This window comes from Notothenia rossii (genome assembly GCF_949606895.1).
Source record: "Notothenia rossii genome assembly, chromosome: 11".
NCBI classification, from domain to species: domain Eukaryota; kingdom Metazoa; phylum Chordata; class Actinopteri; order Perciformes; family Nototheniidae; genus Notothenia; species Notothenia rossii.
Genome location: NC_136910.1, coordinates 41,136,237 through 41,154,773, shown reverse-complemented (window position 1 = coordinate 41,154,773; position 18,537 = coordinate 41,136,237). Strand labels below are relative to the sequence as shown.

General features: G+C 40.9%; 1 protein-coding gene across 7 annotated transcripts in view; it reads right to left on the bottom strand.

Annotated features, from left to right (window-relative positions):
- ptpn13 (protein tyrosine phosphatase non-receptor type 13) overlaps nucleotides 1-18,537 on the bottom strand; it is a 43,577-nt gene that overhangs the window by 12,472 nt on the left and 12,568 nt on the right. For 3 of the 7 annotated variants that reach the window (XM_079660715.1, XM_079660717.1, XM_079660718.1), the window contains exons 5-20: nucleotides 18,207-18,392; nucleotides 17,869-17,956; nucleotides 14,866-15,498; nucleotides 13,065-13,221; nucleotides 12,580-12,656; nucleotides 8,950-9,042; nucleotides 7,346-7,439; nucleotides 5,765-5,981; nucleotides 4,649-4,723; nucleotides 4,368-4,539; nucleotides 3,777-3,927; nucleotides 3,527-3,665; nucleotides 3,122-3,274; nucleotides 2,284-2,466; nucleotides 2,008-2,170; nucleotides 398-833 (exon numbers count right to left, since the gene is read on the bottom strand). In XM_079660715.1, the coding sequence (XP_079516841.1) occupies nucleotides 398-833; nucleotides 2,008-2,170; nucleotides 2,284-2,466; nucleotides 3,122-3,274; nucleotides 3,527-3,665; nucleotides 3,777-3,927; nucleotides 4,368-4,539; nucleotides 4,649-4,723; nucleotides 5,765-5,981; nucleotides 7,346-7,439; nucleotides 8,950-9,042; nucleotides 12,580-12,656; nucleotides 13,065-13,221; nucleotides 14,866-15,498; nucleotides 17,869-17,956; nucleotides 18,207-18,392 (3,017 nt within the window). The remainder of the gene's footprint in view (nucleotides 1-397; nucleotides 834-2,007; nucleotides 2,171-2,283; nucleotides 2,467-3,121; nucleotides 3,275-3,526; nucleotides 3,666-3,776; nucleotides 3,928-4,367; nucleotides 4,540-4,648; nucleotides 4,724-5,764; nucleotides 5,982-7,345; nucleotides 7,440-8,949; nucleotides 9,043-12,579; nucleotides 12,657-13,064; nucleotides 13,222-14,865; nucleotides 15,499-17,868; nucleotides 17,957-18,206; nucleotides 18,393-18,537) is intronic. The other 4 variants (XM_079660719.1, XM_079660721.1, XM_079660716.1 and 1 more) reach the window with 3 other exon arrangements.

Sequence of the window (18,537 nt, the reverse complement as noted above, 5' to 3'; positions counted from 1 at the left end):
CACAGACCCCCGGAGGGCTAATTAGAGGCTTGAGGTGGAGCTCTCTGTGTCTCTGTGGTGTTAGGCAGAGCCACAGCCCAGTAACAATTCCTCATTTAGTAAACTCAGCCCCTCCTGAAGTGAGCTTGGAGACTCTGCCATTAAATACTTCACAGAGGGCCAACTAATAAAAACAAGATCCCATTTCCTTAACTGAGCATGAAATAACATTTTAAAAGGGCAAACTAAAAGGCGTGCAAATGCATAACATATTACAGTTCCTGAGTCGTTTGAGGGATGGCAAAGTAATGAAATAATGTCAGCATTTACAACATGCACTATACTTTTATTCTCAATTTACCCTTCAAATGCTAGTGTTTTTAGACTTTTCCTCAACATTTGACTTTTTTCGACTCACTTGTCCTGTTGGTGTGAGATGGAGTCTGTGTCTGAGCTGGCTCTCTGGTGTTGCTGGAAGTGAGAGGGCGCTTGGTTTGGTGGCGCCTGACTCAGGCTGGCCTGCGACTGGCCTTGAAACGCCTTTGCCATCCGGTGCTCTGGAGACTCTGGCATCTGTCCCAGATTGTGGTGAGAGCGACTCATTATCCGCGGATTGGAAAGGACCGTGGAGGCCACTGGATTGAAACCTGGAAAGTGAAGCTCATCTTGGACCAACACGGAGCCAGAGGTGGCCTTGTGGAGGGCCACCTCGGAGTAGGAGATCCTCTTCAGCTGGTCTGGGTTGGAGCGCGTTGATAAGCTGGGGGCCAGGCTGCCCGAGCTCACCGTCCTCCCCACAGAGTCTCCACTCCGAGAGTCCAGGGAATACTGCAGACTGCTCAAGGGGCAGTTTTCTGATTAAAAGAAAGTACACGCAAAAAAAAAGGTCACTGGATAGTTGAAAATAATGAGATTTTGGGAATGGTGGAATAAGAACTTGGATCTGTTAAGTAAAAGTAAAATACTAAGGTACATTATAAAATTACTCCATTACAAGTAAAAGTCCTGAATTCAAAATGTCACTTAAACAAAAGTATTATAGTATAAGTATTATCACCTAAATGTACTAAAAGTTTCAAAAGTAAAAGTACTTATTATGCAAAATGGCTCATTCTACAGTACAATATTATTATAAAATACAATATTATTCTGCTTTTATCGCTATACAAATATATGTAAGATTATTTTAATGTGGTAGTTTTTCAACATGGAACCAGTTTAGTCAAAGTCAAAAGTCAAAGTCAGAGATACTGATACTTTTGGATACTGAAATAATGTGTCTGCTATAAAAAGTAATTAACAAAAGTAAAACAAGTGAATAAAGCAAGGGAATTCCAAAGAGCCTGAGGGTTGATCCGTTTCATTAACTCAGCAGTCTGAAGTAATTATTGTCTAGACGGAAAAATCAGCACGGTTAAGGTTCTTTCTAGAGATATCCATCTTAATCATCATAGCTAATGGTCTGGCTGCTCTTCTTGGCACTCAAAATATAAACTTAGTTGTGACTTCATGTCAACAATCTGGTAGGAGTATGGGGCGTGATACAGACAAAGCTTCTGTCAAATCAATCCAAGCAAGGCAACATGAACATGATAAATCAACTGTTAAGAAATGCCCATATGTTTGAGTCACATGTATAAATGGGATAGATACATGGACAGATAAGACAATGGACATGATGATTGACATAATATGGAGAATATGATATGCTTTTATGTTCAGGTTAATAACTACTTGAATGTGAATTCAGAGAGGGAAATGAGTGGGCTCCAGCTACTATCTGGAGAGGATATGTGGGATGGCTGACGCATGCAGCTGTTGCTGGAAACAATGTAGTTTACTGTTGACATTATCTGGAGCTCGGCCTTTCTCTGGACACTCTGATATATCACTTTTCAGCCTGCTGTGTGGAAAATGTCTGTGACGTGCTCCTCTCAATGGAACTAAATGCAACGCCTTGCTGGCCAAATATTCCCATCTGTCTGAGCCTGAGGGCATATTATGTGTGGCTGCTTGCTTCTCTCCTACCTAGGTCCTGAAGCTCCTGGTTGCTCTGGCGAGCCTTCATCTGCAGGTGGAATTTGTGCTGGTATGAGCAGAGCTGGAGCAGATACTGACAGGTCTTGTTGCTGTCCGTCTGAAACAGGTGCTTAATCCCATCTGATGTGTTCTGCAGGCAAATCTTCTTTTTCTTCAGGGTGAGAGGTTAAACATTTTAGTGAAAGTGAGGAGCATCTAGGTTTAGTTAGTGAACGAATTACATGTGGCATAGTTTTATTTTTGATAGTAAAGACAAGTACATACTATAAAGGAAATCTTTTTAGTTTCCCTCCAAGGGAACCTTAGCACCGGGGTCCGATTTCCGTTAAGAACCTCAAAGATGAGCACCCCCTTGGAGTAGACCCCCAACATGATGCCCGTCTGGGACCGCTTCTCAGGAAGTACCCGGTGGAAATGGACCCCATACTCTGTCAGTCTCTGGCTCACCTTTAAGACAATCAAAATAAAATAAATTAGTCTTTCATTCTCACAAATACACAGTACTGTATTGATTTAGGGGGGAGGGATGTGAAAGTGTTTTAAAACAGATTAAAGTACTTGAAAAGTTAATGCAGTCAAAAGGTTTATCATCAGAATGTGATCAGATATGGATGCAAAACATTTGATCTGGTTAAATAAAAAATGATGTTATTCAATATGATTTAGTGGCATTTGAATAACTTTTACATTTTTCTAATTTTGATATTTTTGTGCATGCCCTTTTATAGAATATTGTTATATTTGTATTTATTTGTATCACTTTTGCTGTAACTATGTACATTTCCCTTCAATGGGATGAATAAAGGTATTGAAGACAAAAGAGAGGCTTTAGTGGACTATGAATATGGCAAAAGGCCGTGCTAGGACTTTTGTTTGTAGTTGACACTGCAATTCTTTGGTCTGTTGTCAAGTATCAACTCAAGCGTATAACTTTTTCTGTAAAAATAAACCATTTGTCACTTTTTCCTGGAACCAAGGCCATTGTGTGCAAACAACTATTCACTGTGTTTGTCACAAAATAAACACTTGTGTAGCAATAACTGAAATATTTTTGGGCAGTCTGTAAGAAATCACGATTCCTTTATTCTCTGATCTTGCTGACCTTGAGAAACTCAAACTCTGCCTCAGACTCAGACGCCCCGTAGTAGTTGCTGTGAAGTTTGGGCAGCTCCTCCTTGATGGTCGTCTGGTCAACTCTATCCAGGACAGACACCGGGAGGTAGTGCTCCAGCCTGAAGTAGGTCTTCCCGTGGAGCTGAGGCACAGGAAGAAACACCGCTATAGGTCAGTTCATGAATTGAATAAGACTACAATTAATTGTAGTCTTATTCAATTCAATTGTTTAAAATAGAAGTCTTTAACTCACATTCTACATCAAAATTGATATATTTAGCAACACTTTTTATAATATATAAAAATAAAACAATTTCACAATTCAGTTAAATCCAGCATTTGAAGGGTTGGCGGCTGACTAGTAACCCTTAGATGTATTCAAGAGAGTCGGTACCTCAGGCTGGTAGTCACTGAATTCAGCCTGCAGTGCCAGTGAAGCTAACAGCATGACACTTTCTGTGTCACAGCGCATCCTCTCCTCCAAGATATCCTTCCTCAGCTGTAGGTAGTACTGATGTTTGGTCATAGCATGCCTGTTGTACACAAATAAATGCACACATATTTGGTTGTCTTATTGTCTATATTGCAAAACACGGGTCCATTGTTCTTTAACGATGTAACTTGCTACCAAAACATATACTTACTGTATGAGGTTGACGTCATCAATAAAGAATTTGATGCGTAAGAAAAGATTAAAAGGAACATCTGATTTCTTCTTCTTAGGGTCCTCCTTCCATCCCTCTGGGGCCACCTTGGTCAGTTTGGCATCAGGTTCAACGAAAAAAAACTCATCATCTGTGAGTGTGTTTTTTAGGGAGAGACGGTTGGGATAGAGTAAGAATGAATTCATGCAGCAACATTTTGCATCCTAAATGAGTTGTAGAAATGAATTTTCATAGAAATACCACAAATCTCTGCACTAAAAAATAATCAAACCATATCTGACATGCTTAAAATTTAATTAAATACATTTTTCTCTAGGATGAATCATGTACCACTCAAAGGTCTTTCATGAGAAACCTTGGATTCCTGAGTGTTTTTTTGTGGGAGGAGAAGGTATTTAAGGTCAACGTGGATCAGTGACAGACCTAACATTGGTTAACTAAAAAAGCTATGGTAACCGCAACACAGCCAAACAATAGCACACAATATAGAAGACGGACTACCCCTACATATGCCTGAGGTGTACATTCATGCAACTCAAACTACAGATAAAAACAGGCTACATTAGCTACCTCTGAGGTATGCTAGTCCGAAGAGATTGTGCTCCACAAGCCCGATGTGAGCAACCACCATATCGAGAACGTCTTTACAAACGGCCTTGATGTCACAGCTCAGCTCCAGCTTTTGGCCGTTCAGCAGCACCACACCCACCTTCCTCTGCACCTCCTCCACCTTACCACGCTTCTTTTGGGCAGAGAGAGAGAGTTATGGAATAGTAATGAAAAAATAATGCACTTTCTTCTGGAAACATCATGGAATCATTGAATAAAAAGGAGGAAAAGTACTTTCTTACCATGATGGAAGAGGGAACAGATAGGGCCACACACGGCTCACTGGTCATCTTCACAAACTCAGGCCCGTGGAAGTTCTGCCATTGGGGTAAAGATAAAAAGTAATAAGAGACATCTTTATTTTACCCAAACATATTGAAGAATAATATTCAACCTTGGCCTTTGTTTTTGCTGTTATGACAACTGATTGTGCTCATGTTTCCGTGTTGTCAGTGTTGCATTATGATACAAAAACATCTATGATACACACATGACTTATTCACACTGCATGTTGTAATGGCTGCTCTGATTATCTAATTTCAATGACAACAGCTCATGTGATGCTTTTTTATTACACCCACTTCCTTGTTGTCACGTTCTGTAACCAGGTCTTACCAGAAGTGGATGAGCCAGATTCCTTTGCCTTAGCTCAAAGGTTATTGTTTACAAACTGGAAACCCCCCTCAGCAGAAATTAAATCAATTTGGGATCTACAAAGAGCAGTACAGGAAGTATGCCTCGCCTTTGCATGTATAATTAACCTATTAGGAATATAGATGATAAACAGTATTGGTATTTACTGCAAACATCAGCAGATTGGTTGCTATGTTTACCATTGTGCTGACAGATTTTGTGATAGTACGTGGGATAAATCCAAGCGTAACCAAAAGAAACCACATGTACCACAATCCCATATTTGTTAATTACCGTATGCAGGCTGATAAGAATTATGATTTCCAGTCAGCAATTTGTATTATTAGCACTTCCAGTGAGCATAGCAATAACAAGCTAGTTGCCAATGAGTTCAAGTGAGTTCAATTGTACATCTCTCATCACATTTTGCCATATAAACAAGCTTCAAGCAAAGTATAGTCAGACATTGGATGTAGGGAGTTCCTCTTGCAGTGTGCGTGTTGAAATAATGTCTTTTAAATGACTTTGGGAGTTCAAGAGTTAGTTGTGTCACGTGTGTTCGTTTAAATGTGGTAAAAAAAAGTTCTAAAGTGATAAAGCACATTTTTAACAAACAAAAAAAACAAGACCGAAATACCTGAAGTTAACCTCAAAGTTGGCATGATTAGTTAAAAACACAGATTGAAGCAAATTCTGGAGTCTGGTAAAGCGTTAAGAGCAAAAACCTTGGGTTTGCGAAGAGGAACAGAAGAGGAGTGGAGGGGGTCCCGAAGGTCGAGCATGGAAGTGCGAGATGGGGCCAGGGGGTCATCTGCAGGGTAGAGGTTGGCCCTGGAGAGCCTGTTGGCCAGGTGGGCCTGGAGCCGCTGCACCTCTTCCTCCTGCCTCTGGAGGAGCAGCTCCGCCTCCACCAGATCTTCATCAGCCACCCCCTCATACAGCCTGCAGGAGAACAGAAGAGGAGGGCTGGAGTCACAACAGTGCAATATAGTCAAAGAGCTGAATAGAGACAAGTTGGGTCAAGTTTATTAACATAGCATGTTTAAAACAAGCACTTTGACAGTGGCTTTCAATAGATGACAGTGGGAAAATACAAGGACATATTATCATGAGTGCACAAATCTGAAATAGAATATGTAAGATCAATTTGAAATGAATACATGAGTGTCTTTCTTTTCTTAAAGGTGTCAATGGAGGTATATTTGATGGAAAGAGGAATGCTTTTTAAGCTTTGGAGCTGCCACTACAAAGGAGTTGTCTCCCCTGCCCACTAGCTTCAAACACTGAAAAGTTAAACGCAGTTGTTGTTAGGATCTAAGTGGCCTGGAGTTGGAGAAGGGACAGTGTTTTTATCTGCTGCCTTTTGAAAGTAGCAGCATGAGGAAAGTTTGTCAGACAATGTGTTCGCACAAAAAAACACCAAATAGTAGCTGGAATGCCCTTCTCTAGTGTCGGGGGAAAACAAGCGCTCTGTGCAGAGGGGCTGAATGAAAACATGGGTTTTCTGTTAGCAGGCACAGCAACAGCAGGCAGCAGTTCTCCGTAATGCCAGAGATTAAAGAGATAGAGAGTGCTGAATGTGGATGTCACATTAGATGACCTCATTAGTAAAGCATGGGCTGACCCTGCTGTGCATCACCAGCTGTTTGTGGCCCAGAGGACCAAACACCACAGCTTCGTGTGTGGCTTCTCTTCTCTGGTTAGGGAACGGAAAAAGCTAACGCATGCAAACACACTTGATTTAAGACATGCATAACCCTGTGGGGAAACTTGATCCATTTCCATTTACAATAAATCTGGTGGCTGTTATAAGGTGATTCCTAAAATACCACACCATACGATATACAACAATTGCACAAATGGAGGGATTTCAAGAAGTGATCAATCATAGAGAGATAAAACAAATGTAAAATAATCAAATTCAAAGATGTGTAAATATGAACCAGTCTGTACAGCTTTTTATTAAAAGCTTTTTTAACTGATTCAGTAACTTAATTCGCCTTTATAAGAGGGAGTTCGTTACGTCTTTTGACTAAGCCTTGATTGTGGAACTTCTTAAAATTATATTTTATTATTAAGTCTGAGAGATCACGTAGAAGAATAATGGGTTCAGAAAGCAAAAAGAAAGGTTTTACAGAGAAATAAACAACTTGGAAAAAAGTTTGACACTGCAGTGTCCCTGTGAAGGTTAAGATTTCCATACGAATAAACAAACTACTAGCTGTATGCTGGTTACTTGGGAGATAAGACACAACACTGGTACCTTGTTTGTTGAATTGCCATCTGTATACAAATGTGAGTGTTACCTGTGCCTGTTGTGACTTGTCAGCGACAGGGCATCATGTTCAGAGGAAAGTGCCAGCTGGGAGCCAAACCTCCTCACATCGCCTGGTTTCTTAGCTGGAAGAGACATGGGAGTATCAGCTGTGTACAAACAAACACACACATACAGTAGTATTTGTTTTTCACACGTACACAATCAGACACAACCCTCCTGATGCAGACACCTACACTTTGGAGGTGAAACCAGGTCAAATTAGAAGCAACAAACAATATTTCTGTTGTCCTCTTGAAGTAAATTCCTTTAAAAAAAAAAAAAAAACACCTCAGCATTACAGCAACAGTGTGTCATACACTACTGAAATATACTGAGACAGGTTCTGCCCTGTCTAGTACATTAAGAGCCTTTTCATGTCTTAGAAGTTGTGATTGATCGTGCTTTCGAGTTGAAAGTAATTCATTCTCTCTTTTTTTTGGAACATGTGTAATATATTTGATCCGTCTCCAAATGAAATTGACACGGTTTCCATTGGTACGTCTAAACTCCTCACAGCTGCCTGAGCTCAATGTCAGGCTTTTGTCCAAAGGTGATACCCTTGGGTATGTTGAGAAATGGAATATAAGTACCGTACTGCTTTTGACCTTTGTTAAGTCAGTCTTGAGCTGCACTGACATTCTTGAGTAAATTACTTAAAATTAGTAAACACTCTGAAAAAATAAATGGAAACTTGAAATTCCACTTCATGTAAAACTGCCAATTAGAGTACAGTACAGAATACATCTTCTGCATCCCAAGAGTGTGTGAGAGTTCTTGTGATATTTATATGTTCTTGATATGTGCCACACTGTACCAATTTAAAAATACATCCAACTTGTGTCCGTCTGTGACTATTGAATCCATGTTTACAGTGAATTGAGGCCTTTTCACTAACACAACAGAGGTTAAGTTAAGTTAAGTTATGGACATATTAAATCTGAGCTGCTGCTGTTTTTTGCTCATTGGCAATCCTGATGTTTCCCACACTATTAAGGTGTTGAAGTCTTGACTCTGTCTGTTGCGCAATTTCCTTTTGCACTGATAATGAAGGCATGTTACCTTGTGCAATCCTACATAGTTGAAACCATGATCTAATCCCATTAGATAAATGACGGACAGCAGCTCCCAGGAGGGGGTGAAGCAGTGCATTTTCTGCCCGCTAAGTGTGTCCTGTGAGGTTTGGCATTAAGATAGCAGGGAATCTGGCTTTAGACAGATAACAGTCCACTGTCAATGGAGACAAAGAATAACAGATATCCTTTGACAGTGGTTTTCAATCCCAGGCTTTGTTGCCCAGGCTACTGATGGTTTTCTTTCTCCTTTCCAGGTGAAAACAAGTCACAGATAAGATGGTCCACGTGAAAACCAGCAGGGTCTTAGATCATCAGGAACATGACAGAGAACCATTCAGGTCGAGTTTGGTTTCTCCTCTTTACAGATAACAGACAATTGTGTACTTAAAAACTAAGAGTTTAGTTATTTCAAATATGTAGGCTATTTCAATATTGAATTCCTACTTCAGCTGCATTTTTTCCAGGATAGGTATTGTGTGTCTATTAGGAGAATAACTATGATGCTAAAGAAGTCTTGTACCTTGTCTGTAATCTGGATCCGAGGAGGTCCCAGAGGGGCTTTCACTGGATGAACTGTAATCACTGTTGTACCTCTGATGAGTGTGGACTGGGTCTGAGGGAAGAGAAAGACCATCAGACCATTTTATAAGAAAATAAAGTACAAACATGCACTAAAATAGGAGGTTGTCAGCAAAATGATGAAATGGATCAAACATTAACTTCATGCACATGAGAAAACTCCAAAATGGTTACATGGCCTTGTTTTCAGTTTGTGAGGAATGTTAAGGTTTATTTCCCAATGTCACGCAACACAGAACACATTTATTACACTTGGACAGAAGTTAGACTGACAAGCTACTGTTTTTCTTTTACAGTACTCGCTCAAAAGAGACAGCAGCGCTAAACCAGAAGTCTGAAGCACACAAAGCAGGTATTAGTCACGCTGTTGGTAAACACTCCTAATGAAAGATGGATGTAACTACACTGAAAAGCAGCTTCTACACAAGTGTCTGCAGGCATGCCTCCTGTCAGGTCAGAGGCTTTTTTCTTTAAGGGTTTATTTTTTTGTTTAGCTTGACAGGAAGAACCACAGCAAGTACAAACCAGCTCACCATAATGATTAACTTTTCTCTAAGCAATGCTTCCTAGAAACCTGTGGTACAGCTGCCGGAAAACACTAACAAATATTTTCAAAACAGTCGGTAATCTCGATATAATGTGTCATGTGTTTTCCCGTCTATTATTACATAGAACTTGAAAGTCCTGCTCTTCAGTATCAGCTTCACAGCTTCAATGAATGAACGGCATTTCCGAGTCATTGCTCAGGCATTTAAGTTCAGAAGAGTTTCACAATACGACATGTCTTTGTAATGAAATCTATCTTACCTTCATAAGTAAAGTGCTTTGTGCCATGCAGCAACTAAAGTCTTACTAAGACAGAAAAGGAGTGGTGAAATGTCCCCAAATGTTTGCTAAGTGAGCAATGATATATGCATTCAAAAAGTTACACAAGGCAACAGTCTCTTCTTTGTCATTTATAGTGATTCACCTTCTTAGCTTCACCAATGCCAGTAGAAAGATATTTGCGTAAACACCCACACTGACACCTACATGCACTGCTTCACACACACTTGCAGTCACCTGTCCTACACTCTCTGCTACATTGCTATGTGTGCAGTCAGGATCAGTTTGGAGACCTACAGGGTGAATTAGGAAGAAAAATGCAGACATAAAATCAAACCCATTGCTGACACAGCATAGGTTGACCACTATCAACAGGATAGCCCACAATTGGATGGTGAATAACTGTTTATGATCTGATTACAGCTCAGAAGGAAAGGGAAACGAAAAAGGATAAATATATTGGTGGAAACAAGTGTTTGTATGTGCTACTTCATTTTGTGAAAGTAAATTAAAAGAAAATATAATTGAAACAACACACAGCAACATTTCATTTAATTCTACTACTAATTAGTCTCCATTATATTACTCTTAAAGGTGGGGTAGTTAAGAATGGAGAAACCAGCTCGAGTGCGCTAGAATTTGAAAATACACAACCGAAAATAATCTGCCTCTTCCTTCAAACTTCCTTACAGAGCCCCTCCTCCAACACACACGAACGTGCACATGACCAATGAGGGCACGAGATAAGTTTGTGCACAGACGGAAGGCTGACAGGCAGGTAGGCCATCCAGTTATTTTAGCCGGGCCGGCTCAGATGATTGGTCGTGAAGAGCATTCCATGGAATATAACCAAAAGTGTTTCTGAAGTGAATTACCTACCCTAACTTTAATGCCTCTTTATAAACCAGGAATACATTTAGATTTTCCCAAAAAGACTTGCATTAAAAAGGACATAAACCTCATCATTAAAAAAATAAAAAGTTTTAAATGCCCTAAACGCTATAAAATAAAACACTGAAAAATCTGTTTGTTGAACTTCAATCTGTTGGAGGCCCTAGAAAGAGTTGTTTTTATCTGAAGTGGTCGTTTACTTTTTTGACGATGACAATTGTAAGTAAAGACCTTGTTGTATTTGCACAGCCTCAGCCTATCTTCTATCATATATAAACCACATGGGTATTAGATTGCATGATATAATGTTGCATATTGAGGGCAACCTCACCAAAAAGCAAAAAAACTGTGTTATGATTGTGTCTTTCAGAGTGATTTTAATTTGTTTCTGGTTATGCCACAAGTGTCTGATGTAGTTGTTGGTCAGTCAAAATGAACCCCAGGGTGGATAAGGATATTTAAAGAACCTCAAAACAAAAACGGTATAAAAAAATGAATCATGACTTCAAAACAGCCGCTGCACCTCAAAGCAGGGGAAAGAGAGGAAGAGGGTCACAGCTAATTAAACAGATTAAAAGCGATATCTATCTAACCATGTTGACATTTCAGTGAGCAAGGAGGCAGGAGGGTTAGATAGAGTAAGTGATGACTCAGATAAACAAGAACTGCACAGCTCCTCCTCAAAGATTACTATCGTCTCTTTCCAGGAAATATATTCCTCTTCCACCCTAAAGGAGTTCCAGTGGTAAGTAGCAAGCATGCACAAACATAAACTCAGAAGGAGAATGAACTAAAGTTAGGAAGAGGAGGATTCCAGTCAGTCAGAACATTCTAGTAGTGATTAAATACATGATGTACGGCTTAATGAGAGCAGAATAGTCTCAGGCTTCAACTTGCTCCGTCATGTCTTTTTCTCTGTAAAGGGAGTCATACTCATTTTAACTGGAAGAGCAGCTTTTTTCTAGGGGACAATTATTTCAACCTGCACACACAGTATCTCCTCGCTCGTCTCTCCTCCCTTTGCCTTATCTTATCATTTTCTCTCCCTTTGACTCTTTCCTCTCTCCTGGAGTCCTTGCAGAACCAACACTTCTCCACGAGTACACAAACAGCTCCTATAGGCTATGGCCTTTTGGGGCGTTCAAGCTGTGAGGAGACACAAACTCAGACTGTGAAGTTATTTAAAGTCTGGAGGTCTAGGCAAGAAAAAAGAAACTTCCTTTAAAGCAAAGACTAAAATGGATAATAGCTAACAGAAACCCTCAAGACTCCTCTTGCCAAGTCATGATGACTCAGAAGAAAAACATACCATCTAGATTTTGTGAAAGTGAAAGTTTAAGTGCACATAGTGAAAAAAGGAATCAATGGAAATGACTTTTCATAAAACTAATACACAGCTTGTGAACCTTTATAGGTGTTTTTTTACACATCATGCTTAATGTGAGGAGGAAACACCAAACTGTAATATAATTGCGAAGGTTTTGGGTTATGTGTTTGTTTTTGCGGACGCCTCCCCTTCCCTTGAGGCAGCCGTGCTTTGTGTTGTTGTCCAAGCTGGACGCACCCCGGCACAAAGCCGCATGACCTGCTGCCAAGTGCCGGAAAAGTCCAATACGGTTAATAATGTTTGGAATTCCCTCATCCGCTAAGCATGACTCCAATTACAGCTTCTAGGTCTGCAAGGAAAGCTTTTACTCATTGAAGCACCTTGTCACCAAAAAGGAGGAAGGGCTGAAAACGAGCCGGGGTGAGACATAGGGGGACAAGGTATAAACATGCCCATGCACACACAGGCATGCACACACACACATTGTTTAGTTATGTTTTTTTGATTGAGTATGATTTGCAAACGCACACACACAGATGGCATAGCTCCAGTGTAAAAACTGGGTGAAACCTGAGAGCACTGACCACTGCTGCGCCATCACTTTCCTGCAGAAAAGAACAGAAAAAAGTAAGAGAAAAAGAAAGAAAAGAAGGTTTCTGCCAAGTAACACATCCACGGGGCCCAGCAAATGGGCTGTGCTCAATTAGACCCCATTCATACTACAGCAGAATAGCTCTGGGATGGAGTAAAAACATATTTTGGCTCATGGTCGACCTCAGTCAGTTTCGATGGTATTAAGAATTCCTTTGTGTCAGCTAGGTTTCTAACATAAACCATCATTTAAAATTAAAGACTTTTGGCACAAAAAAAACATACATGATCCGATTCCAATTTGAACTGCGCAAGAAAAAGCAAACAATGGCTATCTCTAATTTCCTTTTTTTTTGTTCTGACACTTCAATGGGCAAAGAAGTTTAGTGCCTCTCTTCACAATGATATGAAATAAAAAGTACCTCTGATTACAATCAGCAAAAGGCAAAGGGGAGGAAGGGAAGGCCGGACTTGCAGGGGATGAAAAGCCACAGTCAGAGAAGAATGCTGTCAGTCGGTGGCTCGGTGAGCAATAAAAATAGCTGCCAGAAAGGCAGGGAGGCCGGAGGTCGGAGGGAGCTGGAGAGTGAGGAGTATGTGAAACCAGCGGGAGGGAGGAGGAAAGGGAAGACGAGGTAGAAGACAGTGCTTTATTATATGAAACCATTCATCCCTCGCGCTCCTAAAAAAAGTCAGCAGATGGCCAGCAGACGCATGTAGCCACTTATGACCCTGCATTAAACTAGCCTGCCTATGGAGACTTTACCAAGAATTCAATAAGCTCCCGAAGGAAATGTAAAGCCCTTGCTGCTGACTGCTGAAGTGCTAAAACAATTATATTGCGTGTGCTCCGTCTAAGCATGTGATTACACAGAGATTGTTTTTTTGAGTCTGCAAATACCTAGCACGTATGCGTGTGCTTATGTCTGGGTTTTTGCAGTTGTATGTTAGGGGGGAAAAAAGAAAGGGACTTGGCAATATAGCATGAGTGACAGTTAGGAGCAGGCTAGAATTAAGCTGGCCTGTAATTAGAATCAGTCATTTGGAAACCTCGGTACCAGTGACTCATACATTCTGTCCAAACACTGCTGCACAGCCACCAACGAAACTTCATTCGAGCCAGCAGCAAGCTCTCATGCCACATGGTAGCTAGAGATGGACAACCTTTAACTACGCTGGTGTCTGTTTGCTAACGTTATCCCCTCACTGTCACCTTTTCACTTCTCAGGTGAGCCACTAACTTCCTGCAGCTGATTCACCCAAATTGCTTTACAACATTTTACTGCCCGATAGATTATTTTTAACACCCAGTTGACACTTCCTATATATCTTTATTACACAGCTGGCATCTTGAAAGGATATGTTATAAAGAAAATGTACCATTGTCTCAGAAGCAGAATAAAGCTGTGAACTTTGGTTGGGGTTTCTTCTTTGAAATTGTGCTCCACCTCATAATACATATTATGGATGTAGTCATTAAATGTCCTCACTCAATGTTCTGACACATTACACGATAAAGAAAAGGACAAATCTCATTATCCTTAAATACTTCTGACCAGGTGATTGTTGAGTGTATTCTGTCAAACTGAATTAAAAGGAACCAATTCAATATCTGCATGAAACTGCAACAAGGCTATGTCGTTGGTTTTTTAAATGTTGCAGAGTTGAACAGCTTTTACATTGAAGTCAATCATTTTAGAAGTCTCAACATTTCATCTTTACAAACCTTTAACTGAAAGAATGGTGCATTGCTATACCGCTACTAACAGGAAGTGACAACATGACAATCATCCACAGTATGTCACACACTAAGAGTAAGGTAATGCTGGACAATAACTGGTTCAGTCGTCAGTGAGCAGCAGTAGTTTCTTAGCAGTTCTTAGCGACCACAAACGAAGGCTGGCCCTCATAGAGAGGCAGGGTACCGACATGATATTGTGTAAATATTGGGAAACCAGGACACATTTTGATAGACAGCTTCTCCTGGAAGTCATTCAAAGTTTGCACTCAGGCGTAACCAGGAAAATTACTTTTTGATAATGAAAATAGAGGACTTCATAGAGATCTTCAAACGCAGACTACTTTTTTTGACGTCGGTTTCCAAAAGCTTTGGGACAATCGGACAAGAACTTCTGATGAAGCATACTGGCGCCTTAAGAAGCAAGTAGTCAATGCAAGAAAGACCCTTTTAATGAACCTTTTATGTTAGAAAAGTATACTCACCATCCACTGCTTGCCTTAGCACCTGCAGTTTCCTCTGTCTCTCCTTTATCCTGTCATATGCGCCAGTAAGTCCCGATCCCACTGACAGGGCCGAGTGGTGATGAGGCTTCCTGCTCTTCAGCCCACTGAACTCGGAGAAGCGAGACTCCCTCTCCCTGGATGACCGCAGGGGGGATTTGCGCCTGCCTATGGAGTGGGAGTTTATGATACTGCTGCCCCTCCGCGCATCCTCCAGAGCCCCAAAACGAAGAGCCTCTGGGTCGATGCAGGCCAAGTCCACGGAGGAAGCCCAGTTCTTCTTGGCCCGACTAGGGGCCAGGTCCACGCTGTGGAAGGCTAAAGACCGCCGGTCCAGTTCCACAGGGCGGCCCTTTTGCTGCGGGTGAAGGGGGTGCAGATAGGGGTAGGACAGCTGGTGATGGAGTGAGGGGGGTTTGGGGTAGAATTCTGTGGGGGAGTCAGAGTTTGGGTGATAGTCAGATGGGTAATACTGATGGGCTGCCCCCTCATCCCCCTTCACAAGGTCCTGGATGGGCAGAGAGCCCATGGAGCGACTGAGGCCCCGGTTCAGAGACGTCTGCTCCTGACTCCTGGCTCTGTAGCGCTCCAAAACCCTGGGGGCGGCGCTCCTCCCTGAGAACAGGAGAGATCCAACACTTTATTCAACTGCGAACAGAAGCTGACATTGCCAGAACACATTTTCCTTACATAATCCAGCAAAGAACATAATTGAGCAGGTCTTCAGAGGAAAAGATGAAAGCAGAAATAGATTCTTAGCACATTTACTTTTCACATTATAATGAGAGATAATCTGAAATGTGAATCAAGCACATTACTTTTAGTACAGAGAGGTATTTATAATGAAAGGTGGACCTAGAGAGGGATTAAAAAGGATGTTGATCTGAAAAAATATAGCATGCTTCATTACGCCAAAGTGCCTGTGCAACCTGGCATCTATTTCTAACAGCATCAGCATGACACCTAAACTGGGCACCGTCCACCGTATAGTCCCCTCCTTTGCTCTGATACCCTGGCTTGGCCTCAACAGACTGAGCACCTGCTGCAGGCCTCTCTAATAAAGATTGGAAAAGCAGCTACAGTATATGGATATTTGGGTATAAACACAGTTCGTCCTCAGATTCCTTATCAGTCATAAATAGAAATGATGTATACATTACTGTGTTTATTATCATTAGCAACCATGACACCGGGCTCGTCAGATTGATTTGATAAATGTGTTTACTTTCTGTATTAAGGATCTTGGTTATTTCCTACTTAAAATCTCCTCATATTCTATTAGTGTTTTTCCCATGGATGGTTGTTGGATTTTATGACAAATATTTAGAATTAGTAGAAGCAATATTTAGAACTTAAGTTTCTGTTAAAAAGCACCAAGGGGTGTTTATGAAGCAGCCATTAATGGAAAATAGAACTTTATTAATTTGTTGTAATTTAACTGATAATGGCTTTAAGAAAATAAAATTAAGAAAAATAGCATGATGTTCTTGATCCATAAGGGGAACCAACATTTCTGCATACAGTCTTTTTTGTTAAATACCCCATTATTATTAAAAACAAACAAACAATAGAGCATATGGAACCACTATAACAAACCATTTCTGGCACAGCACAGCCCATCTATCACTGTGTATTTGGTGAAACTGAATAATGAATGTTGCTCTCTTTGGTTGTCCATAAATTCAAAGTTGGCCTTTCCAGACAAGCTGTGAATACACTGCTGCCAGTGACAGCTCTTGTTTCTGATTGAAAGAGACAAACAGAAGGCAGACATGTACGTGTGCAGGAGCAAAAACAAGAGAAAGAGATGCAGAAATGAGAGAGCAGGGGGGAGAAGTTAAATCCTTTAAAAATAAAAAACAAGCGCTGTATGCGGGGGTTTAATCTACAAAAGCATATGCTTGGTTTTAACAGGGAAACGGATCAAAGACGGACAGGCTGTCTTCCAGGAAGCACACACAGAATAGATGGAAAACAAAACAAAAACACAGGATGTCTTTTATTTCTTCCAGAAGTCAATTGTTGCCAAAGTTGTCAGCTAATACTTTATGAACTACAGCGATGAATACATGGAAAAATATCCAACATGAAAAAAAGAGACAATGACTTTATTTCCCCTGGCTGGAATAACAACTACTGGCATACAGAAGGGAGAGAGCCGCTCTTTGAGAAGAGAGGAGCTTAAGTACTGAGTAATACTCTTTGCATGTACTTTCCCTAGGGCTGGCTGCTGCTGCTCAGCCAGGGAAACAAAGCACTGATACAAACAGCAGACCAGCAGCTTCACTGGTGACTCCAAAATATGCATCTGTAATCAATGCCATGCCGAGCTTACATAATCGGGACAACAGCCATGTGTGTGCTACGCTCTCCTTTCCATGGCCTGGAAAAATGCCGAAGTTCTCTCAGAAACCACTGGGAAGATTTGGTCATATTTTCCTGAATTAAATCCGATTCGAGGTAGCAGCGATTACGATTCTTTCCAAGAAAGTGAAGGAAGCAGAAAAGTGAGGATCTAATGGATGAATAACTTGACAACCAGGGAAGGAATTAACATCAGATCCTCTCAAAATAAAATGTATAAGATACATTCTTCCAACTTCCAAACTATAAACAATATGTCCACTTACAAATTATCATCTTAGTTTCTCATTAGAAAGAAAAAACTAATCTCTTGACCTACTTATGCAAACAATTCTCATTATTATTACCTCAACAGAACTGACTCATCTAAGTTTTGGGGATTTCTTCTTGTTCCAGACAGTGTGCCACTCAAATCAAAACCATACAGAACTTATGTTAACAACAACAACATGTGTTTTGGAAGATTAATAGAAACCAGACCCCTTTATCATGAAGCATTGGCAGCCAAGAAATCTGAATCAATGCGTCAAGAAAGTACTCTTTCCACACTTGGGAAGTTCCTTTGGAAACAAACCAAGGACATACAGCTTTGTGTTAAGTGAGTGTGTCAGCTCATCTTACCTGAGGGCAGGCCCTTTCCTCTCAGCCTCTCCCGAATCTCATTACTCCGCTCTGGAAGAGACTCTCTATCAGTCAGCAGACCGTCCAGCTGAGAGGGTAAAGGGGAAAGAAAAACAAAGAGCAGGTGTGAAAAGAAGCAGGACAGAGCAAGGAGGGGAAAAAAACATTCCCTCTGAGTCATCCATCCTGAAATAAGGTTCAATCAGCCTAAGCCCCATGAACTGTTGCATAATTCACAAAGTGCTGCACTTAGGCAGAGCTAATAAGTGTATTTTAAATTGCACACAAATATTGAAAACAGGAATGTTGTATTCGACCCACATAATAAAACTGCTTACCTGGGAAAGGCTGCCCAGTACCAACCGGACCAGTTTTCTGATATAGGAGAAGGGAGGGTCACAACTGGAGTTTCTAATGTGTTTGCTGCAGATGTCCAGCACCGTGCGCAACGACATTCGACTCAGTGTAATATCATCACACATGTTGAGAAGCAGGCTGTTCAGGTGCTCCCCCAACTTCATAGGCTGCATAGCAAACATAGGGAACACGGTTCAAATACAAACAGGGAGAGGAACAGGATGAAATGTAAATCTCCATTTGGTATCTGTAAATCTGTGTTATCAGGTTGACTTCCATTATGTTCAGATACGGAAAAGATAAACCTTGCCA